Genomic DNA, 22266 nt, shown 5'->3' with positions numbered 1-22266 from the left:
AATTTAGATATCAAAATTCAATAGTCATGTTGGGAAGGAACAATTTTCTTTCTTTGGGCCCGTTAAGCAAAACAAACATACAAAAGTGTGCTAACATATCCATTATTATTCAAAGAAAAGAATACCTACATACTGGTCTCTTCTTCAATAAACAGCCCTCCAATAGTTAAGCACCACGTATGCATTTTATTTTACTTAGTCTGCATTTGCCTACACCCGATGAGACCCCATACAACCCTCTCGTGCCTCGCTTCTTCGTCTTCCCCTCCATCCCATTCCCAAACGATCTCAACCCCCACACTCATATAGGAGGTAACTCCACCCGTAACCCCACGGCGGAACTCGAATCTCGACCCCACACTCATCCCGTCAGCAACTCGAACTCCGACGGAGCTTGACCCAAATGATGGCATGGAGGGAGCTCGATTTCCAGAGAAAACTGTGAGATCTCCACCCCTAAACTAAACTGATTTTCACTATTTTTCAAATTTTCCAGTATTTTTTTGGCTTCTTGATTTTTGTAATACAGTTTTCTCATTTTCTCTGGTTTTTCAAATTTATGCATATAAGCTATAATTTTTGGTTTAGGGGTATGCCCTTTTCACAGTTTAAATATAAATTTCTCAATAAATGGTTGGGCGATGTTGTGTTAGATAGCTTCTTTAAGTGTTAATATGTTACTTGGTTGTAAGTGTTAATGTAAACTAGTGAAGAAGAAAGAGGTGAAACTGATTGGAAGCCTCAGAAAATGAGATGCACATAAAGTGTTTGGTAAAAGTTCTAAGAAGAAAAATTATGCTCAAACTGGAGAAAATTTATGACCAAACTGCCAATTTTACATTGTATTAGCATTGGCATGGGTCTATTTGGATGAAATGCACATATACAAACATGTAGTTGTGCATATGTTGCAGAATCTAAGTTATTAATTTTGAGTTATGCACTGACTGAGATATGTTAATGTAGCACTGAGTGTTAACAATCCAAGTGTTAATGTAGTTGTGCATATGTTAAACTACCAATATGTCAAAATATTTGGTTGAATGCACCTATGACCCCTGAATTTCTATACCTGAAATGGTAGGGTAGCATCTTTCTATTTACAACAGTTACTTCACTATAAGCTTTTATACATTTGGTTGAAAGCTTTGTTTCTTCTTCTTCACTTTGGTGCTATTTAGTTGAATGCAACTGCCCCTATTTGTGAGCATGCACCAGCCCTTCGGTGTGTACTTGAGATTTGGTTTTGTATACCATTGTGATGCCATTATAATCTTGCTACTTTGTCAACGACACTTTCTCCTCATTGTCACATAAGGATGTAAGTCTACACTCAATCTTTGTGTCTACTTTGGAATTATTTTGTTCTATTGTCTACTCCTATTTTGCTTCAACCCACTATAATCAATTGCCCTACCCACAAGGCTAAATTTGTGGTAAAGGAAAATTGTAGAGGACCATGATATATATATTCAAAAACTACATATAGTATTCATAAGGCTTGATTAATTGATACTGCATGCGACAAATGGTATTCATAGGGAAAACCAACATCCTAGTTTTTTTTTCTTTTTTTTACCTAAATTGCCAATATGCACCCAACATGCCATTTTTTTTTGCACAAATATGCTAGTTTCTTTTATGCACTATCTTATGTTAGCATTGTTAAAATTGATGACTTTTCAATATGATGACAATCAAGGAGAAGTCCGAGCTTTAATTCTGATTATCATTCTTGGACTGTTTGGAGAGACCACTTTGCTATTGTGGCTGCCAAGTGAAGCTATGTATTTCCGGAAAACCTAATAGTTTTGGTAAAAAATTTTACAGTTGTTCAAACTATAACATGGGTAAACAATGTGGATTTTTTGAGTGGAATGATCTTCAAAAAGAGCAAAACAACTGTTGTAAGACAGTCTTAGAGTTAGCTGAATGGAGGAACGACATGGTACTTAATGAGCGGCTACCCATCAAAGAATCCAAATTTAAAGCAATGGAGAAGAGGTACAAAAGAGTCTTGAAAGTGATAATCTTGTCATGGTTATTTTTTATAATAGTTCGTGGTATAATGTATCTCAGTCAATGCTATAACTCATGTAACTCGTTGTACTTTAATGTAATAACTACTTTTTTTAACATGGTATGACTACTTTTATTAATGTAATGACTACTCATCACAATATGTTTACTTATCTCGGTGTGAAGTTGCTTTGACATCAATATGTTCTAACAGTCAAATATTGCACATCACAATATTTTGCTTGAACTCAATATATTCAATTCCAAAGAAATACAAGATAGTTCCAATAGAAATACAAGATGTCTGGAAAAAAATACAACATAGTTCAATTTCCATGTTTGGTTACAATTAACAATATAGCTCTAAAAGCTTTCTTTAGCTGCCTCGAATACTTAATTCAGCTTCTCCTCATTTGGCTCAAAACCCTTAACTTCTCCTCGTCGTTCTCAAAACCCTTCCTGGACATTGATGCACAAGGGATTCAAATTGCTTATATTTATAAAGCAATCAAGATATAGCTAAAGAGAAGAGGGAATATATCACATCCAAGATATATTCAAATTTGCACTATGAATCCAAGTGTTCCGATATGTTATCAATTGTTGGCCTAAAATCCCTACAAAAATAACAACAAACTTTATTAGTTTTTTTAATTAAAAACCAATAAAATACAAATAACTACAAAGTTACTATACCTCATTGAAGGACAATTATTTTTAGCATGTCCTTCATTCTTGTAAATGCTACAATATCTTTTCTTTGTTGTTTGTATTTCCTTTGGGTTCTTTGCTCTCAAAGACTTTGGGCGCCCTTTTGTGGTCACCCGTGGAGGATCCTGCACCATTTTTGAAAAGTTCGATATAACTTGACTTTTAAATATTTTATCATCATTGGTGGGCACCGTTTGTGAACATTCTACATAAACTTCCATTGCAAACAACCTTTTGTGAACCTTCTCTAAAGCAAGTGTGAAATGATTGTGTTTTTTAGCTGACTGTGATGCAAGTTCGACAATGTTATAAAGTTGTATCATTGACTTGTTTTTTCTCATCGTAGGCTCATCTTATCATTGCCGCACTTGGTCATCAAAATATGGTATGTCGGAAATGAGTCGACTTTTAGCATTAATGGTCCATTTGTCTAGTACATAATGTTGTGGAAATATACTTAACTTCGCTTTCTTGCTAGAAACACATAAGATGTACCTACAAAGAATCCTCATAAACTCTCACATATGGCATGTACATGTAGCATGTCCTTTATCACCCTCCAATGTCACATGGTAAAGATGTGCTTCTTTACCATGGGCTGTCACTCCATATGTCTTGGCCTCACCACTTGCATACAATTTTTTTTCTTGGTACCGTAGACTATTGAACAACTTATCTTGGAAGATCATGAAAGACTTTCTTGTATTAACAATTGACGCCTCCTCTTCAATTTTAAAAGATGTCTTTATTATCACCTGTGTAGATTTGGTCTGCACATCATTCTCTTTCTCTTTAAAGTAATGTGCATCTATAGCTTTTTCATATTGATGCATAAAGTCACTAACCATAGTGTTGGAACAAAAATAATATTTGAAAAATTTATTCATGCTTTCACTCCTCTGAGTTGTTGGCATACCGACATAGAATGTCGAACACAAGTAGGCCGGTATCCACTTATCCCGTCGGCTATAAAGATTTTGCACTCAAGTATTTTCTCCTAGGTCATACTTCACCACAATCAAAGCTCATTCTTGCTCGAACTCATCAGTAGTAATTGTCTCATGTATGCAATGACGAAAATCTTTTTAAAAGTCTGGAAATTTGTTATATACATGGGCCAAGTATTCGGGAAATTTTTGTAAAATGTGTCATAAGAACAACCTATGAGTTGTATTCAGGAGTACCTCTACAATTTCTTTAATCATCGCCTTGTCATCATTGGTAATTATCGTTAAATGGGCACATTTAAGCATTGCCTCTTGCCATGTTCTCAATAACCATGTATATAATTCCGTCATTTCATTAGCCAACAAAGCATAACCAAAAATTATGGTCTGATGATGATGATTAACTCCAGAAAATTGCACAAATGACATCTTATAAATATTGGTCAGGTAAGTGGCATCAAATGTAACAACATCCCAAAAATATTGTATGCAGCTATTGATCTCGTATCAGGCCAAAAATAACTTCTCATATACTCATCTTTGTTAACTTGCATGGAGAATACAAACTCAGGTTCTTTGAGTTGTCGATCAAGAAAGTATGAATATAACTTTTGTGCATGTCCATCTTTAAATATTTTTCTCTTTTTGCTTCCCAAGTAATTTTCTACATCATTGCCAATACAATCGACATTAAATTCATCACCTGAGTCTTTACTCAACACCGACATTATCTTCATTGTCGGTACATCGAACTCATTCAAAATCATAATAAGTTTTTTTTTTTTTTTTTCACTTTAGTAACTCCCCTATATCCCCGAAAGAAACCAGTACTTCTCGTTGTAAGTAAAATATGATTATGTCCAACCATAAACTTGTTGACTATTACTTTTCACAATCTTTCTTTATTCTCATTATTGCCTTACATCCAATCTTTGTCTTAGCGGGTTCAGGGATTGTTTGATCTGTGTCTTTCCAACTTTCTCACTAAAATCATTCCCTTGTGCAAACATAGTCTACTACACAAAGAGTTTTATCATCTTTCAACAATTGAGTATGATTCATTCGGATTGTGAATCATTGTCGCCTTGCAAATGCTTTGTAAAATGCTTAGGCATCTTCGATCTCCTCAAATACCATACTAATGAATGGATTTAACGGATCACTACTTGAAAAGGGAATCACATTTACTCCATCTTCGACATTGACACCATCTTCAACATTCACATCACATTGAATGTCTTTCACTCTTAGCCTCAAGTTCATCACTATCAATATTATAAATTGGTTCCTTCAATACAAAACCACATGATTATAAATCCATTAGTTATGGAAAATCACCAAATTACACATGCAAGATGCTTATTAAAATAGGGACTCATGTAAAGAGCACAACAAACAGGTCAATGAGATATTCTATAATCTCAACATCTGACTAATTCACTACACCCTAATACACAAGTCAGTTATTTTATTATGTATTACACACTTGGACAAAGAAAACTCCCAAATGATACAACTCAAATTGAAATTCAATGGGTATTACACATATGGGCAGATTCAACTTTAAAGTTTTATGATCATAACTGACAAATCCAAGATCAGACAAGAGTTTTACAAGAGGAAATGCATAAATTCCATCCAAAAATAAGACTAGAACTATGACTAGAACTAGATTCTCTTCTGTCTCAAACTTTGTGCAACAAATTCGACCAAAATAAAGAAGAGCATGTCTGAAGTGCATGCCATCATCAAGGTAGTACTTTTTAGTTTTGTTTTTTAAATGGCCGGGTGTGAAGTGAGTTTAATATATGGGCATTTTTTTTTTTTTTTGTTCCTTTAAACAAATCATCAATCTCTCGGCTAGGCATATGGGCATCTTTAAACTGAAAGCCAAGCTAGACAAACTAATATAATGTGAAGTGAAATCTTTCAAACATTTTGTCAAACACCAATAGTGTAAAGATTTATAATGTAAAAGAGGAGAAATTCCTAAGCAACACCGAGGTCACTGGAGTCAGCCATGAACAACTGTTAGTTGGTGATGAACTATGGTGGGCTATGAACGGACCAATGGTGGTGTAGTGGGTGACGAAATTACAAATAGAAATCGGGTTGTAATCTAGAGTAATCGGTGTTTGCAAAATCGGCCAAGGAGGACAACGACGACCTTAAGGTGGTAGACTGGTGGCTATAGATGCTGGCGGTGCTTTGCTTGGCTTTGGTTTTGGACGCACGTGGGCTTAAGATGAAGTCGTAGATGAAGTGAACTGTTTTGCAATTCTATCCCATGCACATAAGTCTAGCCTGATTATGGTGTGATTTCTGATATGGCGCCCAACTATTGAAGGGCTTTTATTTCTTCAAAAACGGACGTACCGTTTAGAACCAGCTCTGAAAAATAATCACTAAAGATCGGTAAGAGTATGAAAAATTCTAGTTATCATTTTCACACTACACGTGATTTTTTAATTTTTTTTCCTTACCAAATATGTGGTATATGAATTAAGAATATAAGAACTAAATTAATTTAGGAAGAATAGAACCAAAAAAATTAAAATTAAAAAAAAAAGTGTGGTGTGGTGTATGGGATAATGAGTAGCAAAACTCAAAGAGTATTCACATGGCTTGCAGTTGCAGAAGAGGCTCTTGACCAACCATATTTAATATATATTCTCAAGAGTCTTTCTACTTGTGCTTGTAACTTGCACATCTTCCGCATTCGGAATATAATATGATTTTATTTGTAAAAGACATTCAAGATTAAAGGCATGTTTGGAGTTGCATTAAGAGTCTTAAAAAGTGTTTAAATAGCCTTAAAAACTCTTTAATGAAAAAATTAGGTTATTTGAGTGTTACATGTTGAAATACTTTTTACTTTGTTTCCAAACAAATGTAATTTGAAAGTAATTTGAACACATAGTTACCAAATAGGAAATAACTTGTTAATAGTAGATTTTATTAGTTAAGCTATAAGCTATAAGTTATATTTTGTATCGTAATCCCAAACATGCACTAAATTTTCTGATAAATAAACTCATGTCATTTTAAGGGCGTGATGCCCGTGTCATCCACACATGCTTTGGTGTCTTCTAATTCAGTGAACGATATTATCGAAAGCTCGAAGGCCATATGGCATTAAACTCAATTAAAAAAACCTGATCAACATCAAATTTAAACCCAACATAAAGACTTTGAGATTTTTATATGATTTCCTTATAGAATGAGCGAGGGGCACGCTCACAGCCACTAGGGGATGTTCCCCGGCCCTCTGCACATAACTAAAGTCAGTAATTCATCACCTCGTAATCTGCAGGAGAGAGGGGAATGACTTGGGAAATCCGCTGAAACCCTCCCTGTCTCTCTTTGTTCATTTTGGTGGGGGAGCTGAAACATGTGATCATCATATATATTGATATTAAATGTTTTTATCGTACCTTTTTGGGATGTCCAAAATCATACAAATATAAATTAACCTCAGCTAGCCTAGCTGATCACCATTTTCACTGCATGTTTTCCCGCTGTGCACAGATAGATATATATATATATATATTCATTTTGAATTTGGTATAAGATCCGTGACCCATTAATTCCTGAGACTATACCAATAATTAAGTGGGGGAAAAACATCCCAAGGAGCCCTGCAGCTAGCTGGCATCAGAAGGAATATTATTTGCAGAGAAAGAAGGGAAGGAGGGGGCCATTCTGACAAAAACAAGTTTGCAGAGTTCAGAAGAGATTCCACCATCAGGAAAAATCCATTGGAGCCTCTTCAGTATTCCCAACAGTCCCAACCATCCATGACGGGCATGATCCATCCATCCATTCTGTGCATGCCAAGTTAAATTACATCTTACAAAAAAGCATACATTATATATATTACATTATTCTCTCTCTCTCTCTCTCTCTCTCTCTCCCCCCACTAAAGGCCAGCCACGGCTGCTCCCCCATCCATTCGACAAGTCCACTCTTACTTAAGATGCTCGTCCCTTTCTTCTTGTCCAATCGTACTCTCTTTTCTACTTCAATTCAGCCACTCCTTTCCCAGTGATTTCACCTTTTTTTCGTTGTCCTTTATTCTAACCTTCAAGGTGAAGAGTGGATCCTCAAGTTTAATTCTCTTTTCATCCTCCCCAAGCAAATCCCTCACACCATTAGTACTTGTGTCGTAGGATTAGTACGTAGGTATGAACGAGGTTCAAAATTAAACAAGAAATCGAACATAGAAGGGCACCCTTCCCAAAATACTTCTTAATAAGTTGCACAATTAGTAGAATATTTAGTTATTGGGATGAAGTGTAGAGCTTAGTTTCGAATTCACGACTTTGCTCTAATTGATGAACATAAAGTATATATCTTTTATCATTTATATAATCTCTTTAACACATCTTGACCACATGATTTCTCATCCAAATCCAATAAGAAACAAATGCGACAATCATATGTATCCTACCCGTTATAAACATCCCCATGAAAAGCCATTCATTGAAATGAGACCTAAATAGGTAAGCATGCATTCAATGAAATAAGACTTGGACAGACTATGGGACACCCTACAACTCGATTGAAAGCCAACGTCGGGCCGGCCACGAAAGATCATTGAATGCAATGAGACTTAAACATTAAGATCTTATAATTTGATTTGGATAGACTAGTACTACTATGAGATGTCGAATGTCCTGACCAAAAGCCATCACATTCCCCATAGAGCATTCAATGTAATGGCCTGGGGATGTAATTAAGGTCTAAAAAGCATGTACACAACGTGGAGAAGATCTAAAACTACCATAGATATAGCATGAGTGCATCAGACAAGGCACAAAGAACTAAGAAGGGAAAGATGCATGGCGACCTACAAGAAGAGAGCTGAAATCTCAAAGATTTACACGGATCATCACTACACCTTGGACCAACATGTGTGATTGTTTCCTATTTCTAATTCATTTGATCATGAGAAAAACTACATCCTCGATCTAGCTTTTTCTTTGTACGAAAGTAGAGTGTATAGGTTTAATAAATGAAACCGGCCAGCAATGTGTACGTAAGTGCAGAAATCATCAAATTAAATTCATAGATTATATATTGGGGTGGACCAAAATGCAGGCAAAGAAGTACTCTTGCCTGCTGAAGCCTGAAAGTTCATTGGAGACAATTATCCCCTCACATTTGCTTTCTAAGCCGTCAGTCAAAAGCCCGGAAATGTAGTAGCTACAAAAAATGCATGCCAAGAATCATAATGACACAATCCTATGAACAAATTTATCATTTTTCCCCTAATGAGGAGCAATTAAATGATCGTATATTTATATCTCTACCCACAGAGAGAGAGAGAGAGAGAGATTACACACATTTATCCAAAATTGCCCAATTCTTGAAAATGTAGATCATTGGCCTGCATTGAAATATTTCATGCCTGTTTGGGACCCATAGACGAAGTTTCACAACCCCAAGGCACATTTTTGAGAGAACAAGTGGGGGGTGGGGCAAGCTGGCTCTCACAGATCGCCCAACCATTTGAAAAACAAATAATAATTAATAATAATAATATGGTACCGAACTTTTTTGAGAAAACCAGAAACTGTTGAAAGAAAGTTCCGGCATTCTTTTTGGAAAATGCGTTTTTAACGGATCGTCTAATCCTCTCAAGACTTGTTAAACCCAAAGATAATCAGTAATTAATTAAAGAGCTGCTCTTGGACTTCACGCGCAATTTCCTTGCGGGTGTGATCCACAACACACATGTTTCCTTCCTAGTTCCTAGTAGTGTGCCCACTGCCCATCCAAGGGCCCACCTGGGTTTTCTACCAATATAACCACGCGCATATGCAGGGGCGTGGAAATTCCTACGGAAAACGAACCCCTCCCTTTTCGCTTATCACCACTATATTTCCCTTCCGAAAATCTCACCTCCTAATCTCTCTCTCTTTCTCTCTGTTATCTTTCACAGGAGAAAATCATAATCTTTCTTCTATAATATTCTGGGATTTGTTCGCAGAAGAAATGACAGCTCCAAACATGGCGGCCATTACTGCTTCTTTAGAGAGGTCTCTTCAGAACTGTTCGCTAAACCACCAAACAAGAAGCGGTACAGGCTCCGGTTTAGGCATAGGAGGGTCGTCATCAAGCTCAGACGAGACACCGGATAATCATCTCCCTAACTCGGACACCACCTTAGAGCTCAACTCCCATATGTCTCTCCCTTACCACTGGGAACAATGCCTCGATTTAAAGGTGCGTTTAAAATTCTTCTCTTTCTTTTTAATATATAAACAAAAGTTAAAACCCCTCTTACAGCTTCAATTTGTGCTAGACCATGGCAGATCTTGCACCTCCTTTTTGTTTGGTTCCTTTCTGAAAGCATATGGGGGTCTAGAGTCTTGAATATAAAGTTGTTTGTATTCATGTCAATGACTGTTTAATAACTGCTGGTCTGCTTTTCTCCCACGCATGCTTTAGGATGATCGATGATGTGTGACAGAAGCAAGAGAACCCTAGAAAAAAGCTTTTTCATTAGCTTTATTGCCTTTACTTTCCGAATCTTAAACAAGACGAAATTAAATAGCTTTTCTGGGTTGGACCATGTGATGGTCATGAGCATATGGTGAATATTTCTCTGCTGGTATTAAAACAAAAACTCGCTACTGGGATTGATAAAGGCATGGTCTTCCGAAGAAGAAAAAGATTTCATGTAGCTGATCGTGTGTGTGTGTGTGTATATATATATATATATAGACACATAGAGAGAGAGAGAGAGAGTTGTAGATTCTAAAAAATATAAAGATATGTTTTGTATATATTTTGTTGTGATGGTACCGTCTGTTTTTCTTCCACAACTTGAATGGACAATTCATGAGTTCTCATTGTAGGCAAAAGAAGGTTCAATCTTTTCTTTCTTTTTTGTTCGGGGAATTAATGTATGGTGTCGCTGTTAATGGGTTTTTGGCAGACAGGGGAGATTTACTATATAAACTGGAGGACCGGCATGAAAGCCAAAGAAGATCCAAGGATAACAGCAGAATACAGCGGAGATTTCTACTCAGAAGACGAAAGCTCATATGACAGCGAGGAGTCTTCCTCGGAATCCTCTCCTTCATCCAGAGAACGTTACCGGGTAGATCAGAAAGACCATAAAGACCATGTTTTGGTCGTGGCCGGGTGCAAGAGCTGTCTCATGTATGTCATGGTGCCCAAACAGGCCGAAGATTGCCCCAAATGTAGCGGTCAGCTTCTCCACTTTGATAAATGTGAAAATGGTTCTCCGTGAATGACATTTCTTATCTGATTTTTTATCCTTATGATCTTCTTCTTTATTTCCCCTTATTTTACTTTTTCTTCGAAAACCCCTTTGTGATTTTGAAGTTTTTCATTGTGGATTGATGGACTGGGAGAGACAAGTGGGTTTGGTTATACTTTTTCTGTCATTCTTCCACTATTTTCTTTTTCTTTTTCCACTCAGCGAAATTTGGTTTGCCTCGTAATAGAAACCATTGAAGTGGCAACTTATTGAGATCGGAGATGAGTGCTACATTGACAGAAGCAAGGTCCATGGTAGAAAGAATAATATTAGTAATGATTGCAACGTGGAGCTTTCATTCTCTTGGTCCTATATATATATATATATATTATATATAATATATATATATATATATTCATAATGTTATTTTTCTCATTAAACAAACACTAATTATGTCCATATAATTCCTTTAATTCCGAACGTGTAGAGACAGCTAGCTTGCTACACTAAAGAAATGTTAAATCTTTCTAAAATCTTCGTTGAACACTTTTCCATTAAGCTTTCGTTGATAACTTGATATCAACTCAGAATTCCAACCGGCCTAGTGTACGTATGTGAAGCAAACTTGCCAATAATTAGATAATGCATCATGTGAAGCATGAAGTAATCCGATCGAATTGCATAGCAACACGTAAGTAAGCACTTTTCATATTCTAACTTGGGTAATGATGAGCTTAGAGAAAATAATATATATAGCGCAATGATGATGATTAGGTGATTTTATTCTGGTCAACTGCTGATCTGGCATGCAAGTTTGACAAAGTCTTGATGCCCCCGTCGTAAGTGGAGGCTGATTGAGAGACTCGTCATGATGATCAGACATGAGACAGCTGATCAATATTGATGAGATGGAGAGCTTAATATGTTAAAATCTTTATTTAAAGCGCAGTCTAGAAAATGCCAGTGTGCTTGATATAAATAAGAAAGTCAGCGCTACAGAAGTTTGTATTTATGTTTTCTTTTGTTGCTGACTTCATGCATCCAGCCAGCTAGCTTCATGCACCATGCAGGTTAATTAGGGCTGTATAAAATTTCGATTTGTTTTGATTGGAGTTGGAGTTTTTAAAGTTCTTATTAGGAGTTAAGTCATGACTTAAACTCTCTATCTATGCATGGCTAGAGCCGAAACTCCGACTTTGTCAGAGTCAAGCACAAAATATCTATATATAGTTAGCCGGGGTTTTGTTTGATAAATATGCCATCTTTGTTTTAATTGTTGTGTATAGCCAAATCTTTGTGCATTTAATTAGATTTGTTTGGTGACTATAGATGTGTGCTTAATGAAATAATTAGGTGGTGACGAATAGGGATAAATATTGAATCCATTTAACAATTGGCTTGGTACTACAAGCACTTGTATTTGATGACATTTAAGAAAATACGCTTCAACAGTGTTGGATTAAAAAATTTAGGAAAATGATGGATGTAGGAGACTTGGCGCACACTGCGAACGAAAAATTGGCTGGAGTCCATGTGGAAAATAATACAGTGTGTTTCATCATTTTCATCGTTTCACCATCTTAGATTCCGAAGCCCATTTGTGTTTCCCCATTCCCAGTTTCCTCCCTCTCCCTCCTCCATTCTCACCCTCCTTCATCTCCAAAAGATGCAAGCGAGACAAATGATGGGTTTTTGAACCCTAACCCCCGCCATCTCCCTCCTCCATCTCCTCCGTGTCGCGACCCGAGATGTTCTAAAGTTATTGGGAAAGTACTCTGTTCTCGTTAAGAGAATACATACGTACACAAACTGGATGTTCTGAAACTTTGCATTCACCAAAGTCGTTAGACTGGAGAAATTTGCTAGATTGAGTTTCCACGGTAAGTAGTTTCTTTTTTAGACATGTGGGTGAATCTGAAACCTATGATCAAGCTAATTCAATGGCAAATAATCATAATACAGAAAGCGCCTCAAAAGCTATTGCTTTAACTCCTGGCAAATAATCATATTACAGAGAGATGCAAGCTTTTTATTTCATCGGCATCATTGGGAGTGTTTTCTTTTTTAAAAAATTTTCTTCCCAACATTCCACAGATTACACAACAAATTCCAAAGTATCAAGCATATACCATAGATGATGTCGAAGACTGGTGGAAGTGAAGTGTTCAAAGCTGCCAGAGATGACGCCGGCATAGACAAATGGTGGAGGTGGAGGTTCTCTCCGAAAAATCTGATGACAGTGGGGTGGGTGGTGGAGGAATGCAGCACAGCCGAGGAGTGGGTCGCGGAGGAACGATGAACGTTGGGGTAGGAAAATGATGGTCGCGATGGAGACGAACGAAACTGGAAAATATTTGTTGTGATGGAGAACTGAACGAAACTTTCCCCCCGCAGATGGTCTTCTTTTCATCTTTCATTCTTGTTTTTCATCTCTTCATCTTTTCTTTTCTTTTTTTAATTCTAGTTGACGTGGTAGGCGTGCACAAGTCTCCTGCCCATAGCAGAACTGAAGAATTTATATATAGTATCATTCTTTTTTAGGATTTGTTTGGGAACTCATCTCATCCTATCTTAAAATTTCTCATAATTTTATACTCTAATATTATTCAAATATAAACACTTTTTAATTTTAAATCTTCAACTCAAAAAAACAAAAATTATATTAAAAACTTATATTCTAACAATATTTTAACTTTATAATATTATTATATAACTTTTTCTCTTTCCTTTTACAAAACACAATAAAACATCTTAACTCATTAAATTATTTAACTACTATTCACTGAATTCTTATCTCATCTCATTCTCCAAACATCTCATAATCTTACTTAATCAACGAAAGATGATAGCATTGATAGATTGTTATTCTTCGATCGCCTTTTATCTTCAAAATCGTAGAGTACTTGTTTGCTTTAACGTAAAGTAAAGTAAAACAGGTTGCAGAGCATAGAGATCGATCTAGGAATACACAATTTTTTTTGTTAGAGAATATAATCTTTATTATGTGATATCCCATATTTAATGATGAGTGTAGTTGGTATATTAGATCCCATACTTCATCTTGGAAAAGGAAAGTTATTGATCTTTTTAATGATTTTAATACACTATAATTATACCAGTGACTAATTCTTTTGAAGTATAACCGCTTTCACACCTTACAAATGGTACAAGCCAATTGATTCCATTGTTGAAGCGTTGTAAGTTGTAACCCTTCCCGTGATTTCCAGCAATTCAAACAATGACATTCTTCGTCATTCATATCCAATTAGTTTAACAGATAAAAATGCTGCACAACACAACCAGCTTCTTCTTCTGGAACTAAATGTGATCGTTTTGACCATAATCAACCATCCACATCGTTGCAGAAAAAGATAAATACCTCAAGCACTATAGCATTGCTAGCTCTGGCTGTAGCCAATTAAGTGAAGTATAGATGTACACATGACTCATATATATATATATATATAATATTATTCCGGAGGACTGTGACAGGATAGAAATTTTAACCTGAGAAAAAGAAAATATATATATTGACACTGTTGTTGTTGGTCTCTTAGTTTTATTGGGTTTTTTTTTGGTTGGTTAACAGAAACGGAATGCCAAGGGGAATAATTTGAGCAGCTTTTCTCAGTTTTCCTGCTTCGATGAGGACGAGTGATATGGCGTGAGTGGTCACCGACTACGATTTACGTACGATTATTTCAAAAGATTTCAAGTTCGGAGAACATTTCACCAATTCCAGTACTGAAGATTAGATAACTGCAGACGAACCTTTCCTTTCATTTTTATGGTTCATGTAAATAGAAAAAGTCTTCCTGTTAAGTACATATATACACCAGATAATTGACTAAACTGCACAAAATGCAGAAAGCTAAATTGACAATATATATATATATATATATATGAAGCTAGAAAAACTATATTCAAATTAGTCTGTATTCAAAAGAAGGCGACATGGTTCAGTTGCATGCACTCTGGAGCTAGGCGCTTCCCCCGAAAAGATTCGTGTTTCAGAGAGAGAGAGAGGTGCTTGTTGATGCAGAAGGAGAATATGGTCCAGGTGGATAGCCCTTAGCTGGCTGCTGGACGATGAAGAAACCAAGGGAACCTTTTCTTGTCTGTTGGCACGGCAGGAGGGGGAATCTAAGCAGTACTGAGGGCTACTAGTAAAGGGTGCAGTGCCAGTACTACATAAGGAAAAGATAGATGGAGCTGGTGGGTGGGTGATATAGAGGGATTCAGACAAAAATAAATAAATAAATAAAAGAAAAGAAAAGAAAAAAACCCCTCTTCCTAAATTTGTGTCCTCTAGATCTCTACATCATCAGTTGGTCAAAGACAAAGGGTGTGATACTGTGAACTGCATAGGAGCTTGCAAAGATAAAGACTGCAATCTGTAATATTTATCCTTATGATTTATCCAGGACATGTTATATATAGGTCAAACCACTACCTTCCTCTCTCTCAGTAGGGAATCTCACTTTGTCTATTTCTCTGTTTTGTCTTTTGTTTGTCTCTGCTAAAACTTGGGGGCCCCTACGTACGTACATTGCCCATACTTATATAGGAAAGCTGGACTCTCGATCTCTGGTTTGAGTGGCTGCATGCATGCTTAATTCATACTTTTCTCGAGAATTTGTGTTCTGTACATTTTAACATGTCCATGTTCTTCTGTCTGTTTTATTTCGTCCACGCTAATGTTTGTATATAAACAAGATTCAACGTCCGTTTCACATGCCATTTTGGAGCTTTTCTTATATATATAAGCATATGTACCAATTAATTAAGAGATTTCAATAAATTCAAATGCTACACTCAGATATTATTTCCTAAGCTTTTCATTAATTCTTCATCGATAACAAATACTATATAACGTTCGTACAACTAATAAATGATGACATGCAAGATCATCTGATTCCTCATGCAAGCACACGTACGCACGTAACAAATTAAGGGCCACAAACCGATTGGCGGCCAATATATGATATTTGAAGTACGCAGGAAGTTGCATATTTGTCATTAACGTTGTGTTGGAGAAATTGAGTGGCCTGGCATTTAACAACCTTTTAGTATGAACATGCAGCCGCTGAATTAAGAAAATCTAGTAATTAGTATATATAATTGAGTGGGGTACTCAAACCACCGCGATTCATCTTCCGTCGACGCCATGCGTGGCAACTCAGGGCCCAATGACTCTGGCAACGTCTTGACCGGCCGAACAGCTCCTTTCCAGTGTGGCACATGCGCCACCGATGCTTTCCATTTTGTGTTTTCTGATTCTGTTTGGTGTTGTTTAGTAGTGTTTATTTGTTTCCAATATTGTATTTCCGACTTTATGTCAATGTTTTTTTTGTTGAAATTTGTTTATTGGGTTTTTTATTCGTAGGAAAATAAAGTGAAATAGGCTATTGGACATTTGTTCATAGCGGTGTTGGGTTCCTCCCTCCTCTGTGTTAGGAGGATGGGTGTGTTGTTTACTTCTCCTCATTTGGATGATGGAGTTTTGATACGAGGTGTTTTTTCTTTTCTTTTAATACAGAGAATGATAGTACTCTCTTTTTTATAGTTTTCATGAAGTTAGACAATGCCCATCGCAATGATTTTGTGTATGAGCATGCTTAGAATAGATGTTAGTTTGACCTTTAATTTGAGTCACAGATGTAACTTCTTTTATGGAATAAAATGAAATGAAATCTATTTCTTATTAAAAAAAAATTGATGTTAAGGCATTAGGTGCTACACCACCAAATCAGAAGAATGAGCTGGAAGATTCTAAACTGATTTGGTGATAACAGATCAATTCCTCATGGTGGTCCTAAGTCTGTTGGTAAATGTTAAATGAAATGCTTGTTAAATGTAAATTTACTTATCTTGCAACTGTCTATATAAATAGGACAAAGAGTCTCTGCATTGTACACTATGGAAAACCAATGCTTGTAAATTTCTCTTTTCAATAAAATCCTCACAAAAGTCTTTCTTCATCTCGTTTACTTCCTTCATCATGGTATCCAAAGCCATGTAAAGCTCACGCTTCTTTCTCATTCCCTGCAAAACAATGGACACACATAAAAAAAACTCCTAGAAACAAATCAATCGACCCCTCCACCACCCCTTCCCTCCTCCATCCTTAACTCCGCTTCTCACTTTGTCACCCTTGAGCTCAATATCGACGATTATCTCTTGTGGAAGGCTCAGGTTGTTCCCTTCCTCAAGGGTCATCAAATCTATGGCTATGTCGATAGCTCTATTAAGATGCCTCCACCCATTCTTGATAATCTTCCCAATCCCGAATACAATTGTTGGCTCCTCTAGGACCAACTCATCGTTTCCGCCCTACATTCTTCTTTGTCTGACACTGTATTAGCTCAAGTCCTCCAGTGTAATACCTCCCATGAAGTTTGGACTACTCTACAAAATCTCAACGCTGCCCAGTTCTCAGCTCATGTTATCCAAACACAATTTCAACTAGCTACACTAAAAAAGGGTCCTAAAACCATCTCTGAGTATTACCACAAAGCCACCTCTCTCCTTGCCTCTCTAGGCGCTGCTGGCTGCCCAATCTCTCATTCGCAATTCTCTATTTACTTGTTCACTGGCCTTGGCTCAAACTATGAGTCCATTGTCACTGCAATTACAACCATCCCAACCATCTTTCTTCTCATCAAATTTACAACTATTTGCTTAACCACAAGTCTCGTCTATCTCACCAAACTCAGTCCTTACTTTTGGGTTCTAGCTTTTCAGCCCATGCCACGAATATTCGATCATCTTCAGCTCCCATCCACCCAAACAGAGGTTGTAATTCTTTCCACCTAGGTGAGTGTCGTGGTCGTGGGTGTGGTCGCCAACCCTCCCATCTCTTTTCCAATTGGCTAGACACACGATCGTTGTGTCAAGTCTGCCAAAACCCGGCCACAATGCTCTCACATGTTACCATTGATTCAATCAGACTTATCAAGCCCCTGTGCCTACCTCCCTCACTGCTAATTTCACTTCATTGCCCTTTGTTTCTTCCTCACCGAATCAATGGTTTCCCGACACAGCAGCAACCAATCACTTCACCTCAGATTTTTAAAACCTCACCTTGGATTCTACACCATATCGCGGCACTGATCAAGTCAACATTGGAGATGGCTTCTCTCTTCCCATATAGAATATTGGTTCCAGCCATCTCAACACCTCATCTGGCACATATCTTCTCAATAAAATTCTTCATGTCCCTTCTATTAGTAAAAATTTACTTTATGTGCATCAATTTTGTTTGAATAATTCTGTCTACTTTGAATTTCACTCTTCCTTTTTTCTTGTGAATGATTTACATACTCGGGAGCACTTTTTTGGGGTCACATTGAAGACGGTCGGTATGTTCTACCGGTGCCTTTGATTACATTGCAAGCTTTGGGCTCCTTCTCTCCTGCTCTTTCTCAAGCTCACATTGTCGAAATGACTTCTTCCCAAATATGGCATGTCCGTCTCGGGTATCCCTCCACCCATGTGACCTCCTTTACACTTAGAAACTTTAATCTGCTTGTTAATAGTTCTTTAGCTTTGTCGCCTTGTTCAACTTTAAATCTCATGCCCCCCCCCCCCCCCCCCCCCTCTCCATCTAAGTCCAACAAGCCTTTTCAATTACTTTTCCTTGATGTATGGGGACCAGCACCTGTGCTGTCCTTGTTAGGATGTCGTTTTTATTTTTTCATAGTGGATGATTTCTCTAAATACATCTGAATGCTTCCCCTACAATCTAAATCAAATGTTCCTTCCATTTTTATGGCATTTCTAAGATATTTTAGTAATATATTTTCTACCAATGTCATCTCTGTGCAGTCGGATGAGAATTTCGTCCACTCCACTCCACTCCTTACTTGCATCACTCGGTATTCATCATCGTGTTACTTGCCCCAACTCCCACGCTCAGAACGGTAGTGTCGAAAGATGCCGCCGTCACATTATCGAGACTGGTTTGTCTCTTCTAGCTCATGCTTTCGTTCCTCATAAATACTAGGTTGAAGCGTTTTAAACTGCAATATTTCTTATAAATTGAATGCCTACACCCATCCTTCAAAATTCCTCTCCCTTTGAAACTTTGTTTCATAAAACACCTGATTACAAATTTCTCTGAATTTTTGGCTCGGCCTGTTGGCCCAACCTACGACCCTTTAATTGCCATAAAATTGATTTCCGCTCAAAATAGTGTGTTTTATGGGCTATAGCCCAAATCACAAGGGTTACTTGTGCTTGCAGTTAGACACGGGCCACACATTTGTTTCCAAGGATGTCCAGTTTATTGAAAATGACTTTCCCTTTGCAGCCCAGCCCATCTCGCCTCTTTTGTCTACTCCCACTAACTCACATATCTCATCATCTCCTTTACAGAGCCCACTTACTCACTCTGTCCCCAGCCCATCTAACCCACATACATCAGGCCCATTGCTTGGCCCTTCTACTTTACTCTCCTCTCCATTAGTCTCTAACCCTAACTTGCCCAAAGCGTCCTTGCCTCATCCTACCTCTCACTCGCACTCTCACTATTCCTCACCCAAGTCACTCCCATGCTCTTCTTCCTCCTCTAATTCGACACCACCTTTGCCTGTCAATCCTCTCATCAACAACCACCCCATGGTCACTCGATCAAAATCACAAGTTCATCGTCCCCTTCAAAGATCCGACAGCACAATACCTTGGCCACCTCCAAAAGCCTCCACCTCTCTAACTCTTTCTTCTGATTCCATCCCAGAGAAGCCCTCATCATTTATCGAGGCCACTAAATATTCTGAGTGGAGATCGGCCAAGGTAGCCAAGTTCCAAACCTTACTCCAGAACAAAACATGGGTCCTTGTTCCTTCCTCTTCGAAAACGAACATCCTTGGTTCCAAGTGGGTCTTAAAGACCAAGCGTAGGGCTGACGACACCCTTGAACGCCGCAAGGCTCGGCTTGTGGCCAAGGGCCTCCATCAGCAACCTGGTCTAGACTACATCGAGACCTTCAGTCCAGTAGTCAAGTCTGTAACCATTCGTCTTCTCTTGTCTCTTAAGTGGCTTCAAAGTGGTCATTGCACCAATTGGATATACAAAACGCCTTCTTCCATGACAACCTTGGGGAAGATGTCTATATGTAACAGTTGCCTGGGTTTGTAAACCCTTATCTTCCCTCTCACGTCTGTAAGTTGCAAAAGTCTATCTACAGTTTGAAACAAGCCCCTAGTGCTTGGTTCTCTAAACTGACAAATAGGCTTATTTCTCTTGGCTTTCATGGTTCGAGGTCGGATTCATCTATGTTTATCATGCAAAAATCTTATGATTATCTCTATGTTTTAGTTTATGTAGATGACATTGTAGTTACTGGATTGAATCCATTGCTTATTTCTCAATTCATCACTGCACTCGGACAATATTTTCTAGTTAAAGATCTCGGATCTTTTCATTATTTTCTAGGTATTGAGGTCACTAGAAACTCCACTGGTTTATCTATTTCACAGTCCAAATACATCTCAGATTTATTAGTTCGCTCTAATATGCATAAATCAAAACCGGTTTCTACACCCATGTCATCCACTGTCAAACTCACTACACTTGAGGACCCTCGACTCTATCGTAGTATAGTTGGCAGTTTGCAATATCTAACATTCATTCGGCCAGACATTTCAGATAATGTGAATAAGGAGTGTCAGTTCATGCATTACCCACAGTTTCCCTATTGGCAAGCTGTAAAAGGATACTTCGTTACTTAAATCTTACACAGCATTTTGGACTCCATTTTTATTCCTCATCTACCTTCACTTTATATGCTTTCTCTATACTGATTGGGTCGGTTGCCCGGATGACCGTAAATTCACTGGTGGATTTTGCATTTACTTTGACACTCATCTTATCTCTTGTGGCTCAAAGAAAAAGCTCACTATTGCTCGGTCTTCTACTGAAGCCGAGTGTAAGGCAGTTGCTAACACTGCATGTGAGCTCTTTTAGCTACAATCCCTTTTAAAAGAGCTCAGCATTTTTCTTAGAGATCATCCAATCTTGTGGTGTGACAATTTGGATGCTACTTACCTTATTGTTAATCCCATTTTACATTCCCGTACTAAATATGTTGAGTTTGATTATCATTTCGTTAGAGATCGTGTAGCTGCAAAATCTCTTCAAGTTTCTTTTGTGTCTAGCAAGGAACAACTTGCATATATCTTCACCAAGCCATTATCTTCAGCACCGTTTGCTCAACTACGATCAAGCAGCCTCACACTTTGCCCTGTGGTGCTTGAATCACAAGGGACTGTTAAGGCATTAGGTGCTGCACCACCAGATCAGAAGAATGAGAAGAAGGAGGCTGGAAGATTCTGGACTGATTCGGTGATAACAGAATTCCTCATGGTGGTTCTAAGTCTGTTGGTAAATGGTAAATGAAATGCTTGTTAAATGTAAATTTATTTATCTTGCAACAGTCTGTATAAATAGGACCAAAAGGTCTCTGCATTGTACACAATGGAAAACCGATACTTGTAAATTTCCCTTTTCAATAAAATCCTCACAGAGGTCTTTCTTCAAACACCTCACCTACATCTCGTTTACTTCCTTCATCAATTGATAACGTCCCCAAATATCTACAGCTTTTTTGCAGTTTTGCTGTAGTCATGTATGCTTTATATCGTATAGATGTTCCCTTCGGATGTAGACTAGCACTCTGATTTAAGTGCATAAATTGCTTTAATTTGCTGCTTTTCGTCGAATCTCAAGCTACCCACCCCATTACACGTACAACTGTACTAGCAGGATTAATTCTTAGTTTCTTCATTCTCACCCTAATAAGTTTGCGGTTTTTGCAATTGACATGGGGTTGTGCTCCACCGTTAACTTTGCGATCATAATAATATGTCACATATTCCGCATGCCATGCTATTAGGTGAAATGGGGAGAGGAGATCGGCGAGGGCTACAAATCTAAGGCATAAACAACTTTAACATTTTATTAATTTTCAAACACATTTTGTTTTTAAAAAAATGAGGATATAGATTACTAATTTCCAGAGTTAGGTAATTCTTATTTGATTATATATTAATTTTGAATTATTTTTAATAGTTTTTATGTTTAAGGAGCTATATAATAAACCAACAACGAGGCCTGCGGTTAAAAAGCTAAATTCCACTCGGTAGGTAGGCTTTTAATTGGTATAATTCTGTCTTACAATTGATCTTGGGCCTCCAGAAATGTCTTGTTTCACACTACTTTGAGCCCATATCTAGCTGCCACCCCAAGAGTCAAGCCCCCCTATCCGTCGTAAAATCAACGTACCATCACAAGGAGAAAGCCCCTCTATACTCTACGGATGCCCAAAGCAAATCACCAGGTGTGCGAAATCAACATGAT

The 22266-nt window shown here is 37.6% G+C and overlaps 1 protein-coding gene across 1 annotated transcript; it reads left to right on the top strand.

Annotated features, from left to right (window-relative positions):
- The first annotated feature begins 9525 nt into the window (after positions 1 to 9525).
- Positions 9526 to 11095, top strand: LOC109019687. The gene is made up of 2 exons (XM_019002036.2): positions 9526 to 9905; positions 10621 to 11095. Exons 1-2 carry the CDS (start codon positions 9675 to 9677, stop codon positions 10936 to 10938), a joined length of 549 nt encoding a protein of 182 aa, XP_018857581.1. The 5' UTR covers positions 9526 to 9674; the 3' UTR covers positions 10939 to 11095.
- The last annotated feature ends 11171 nt before the right edge of the window (positions 11096 to 22266 follow it).

Source organism: Juglans regia, chromosome 13, assembly GCF_001411555.2.
Source record: "Juglans regia cultivar Chandler chromosome 13, Walnut 2.0, whole genome shotgun sequence".
NCBI classification, from domain to species: domain Eukaryota; kingdom Viridiplantae; phylum Streptophyta; class Magnoliopsida; order Fagales; family Juglandaceae; genus Juglans; species Juglans regia.
This window is presented reverse-complemented; position numbering and strand designations above follow the sequence as displayed.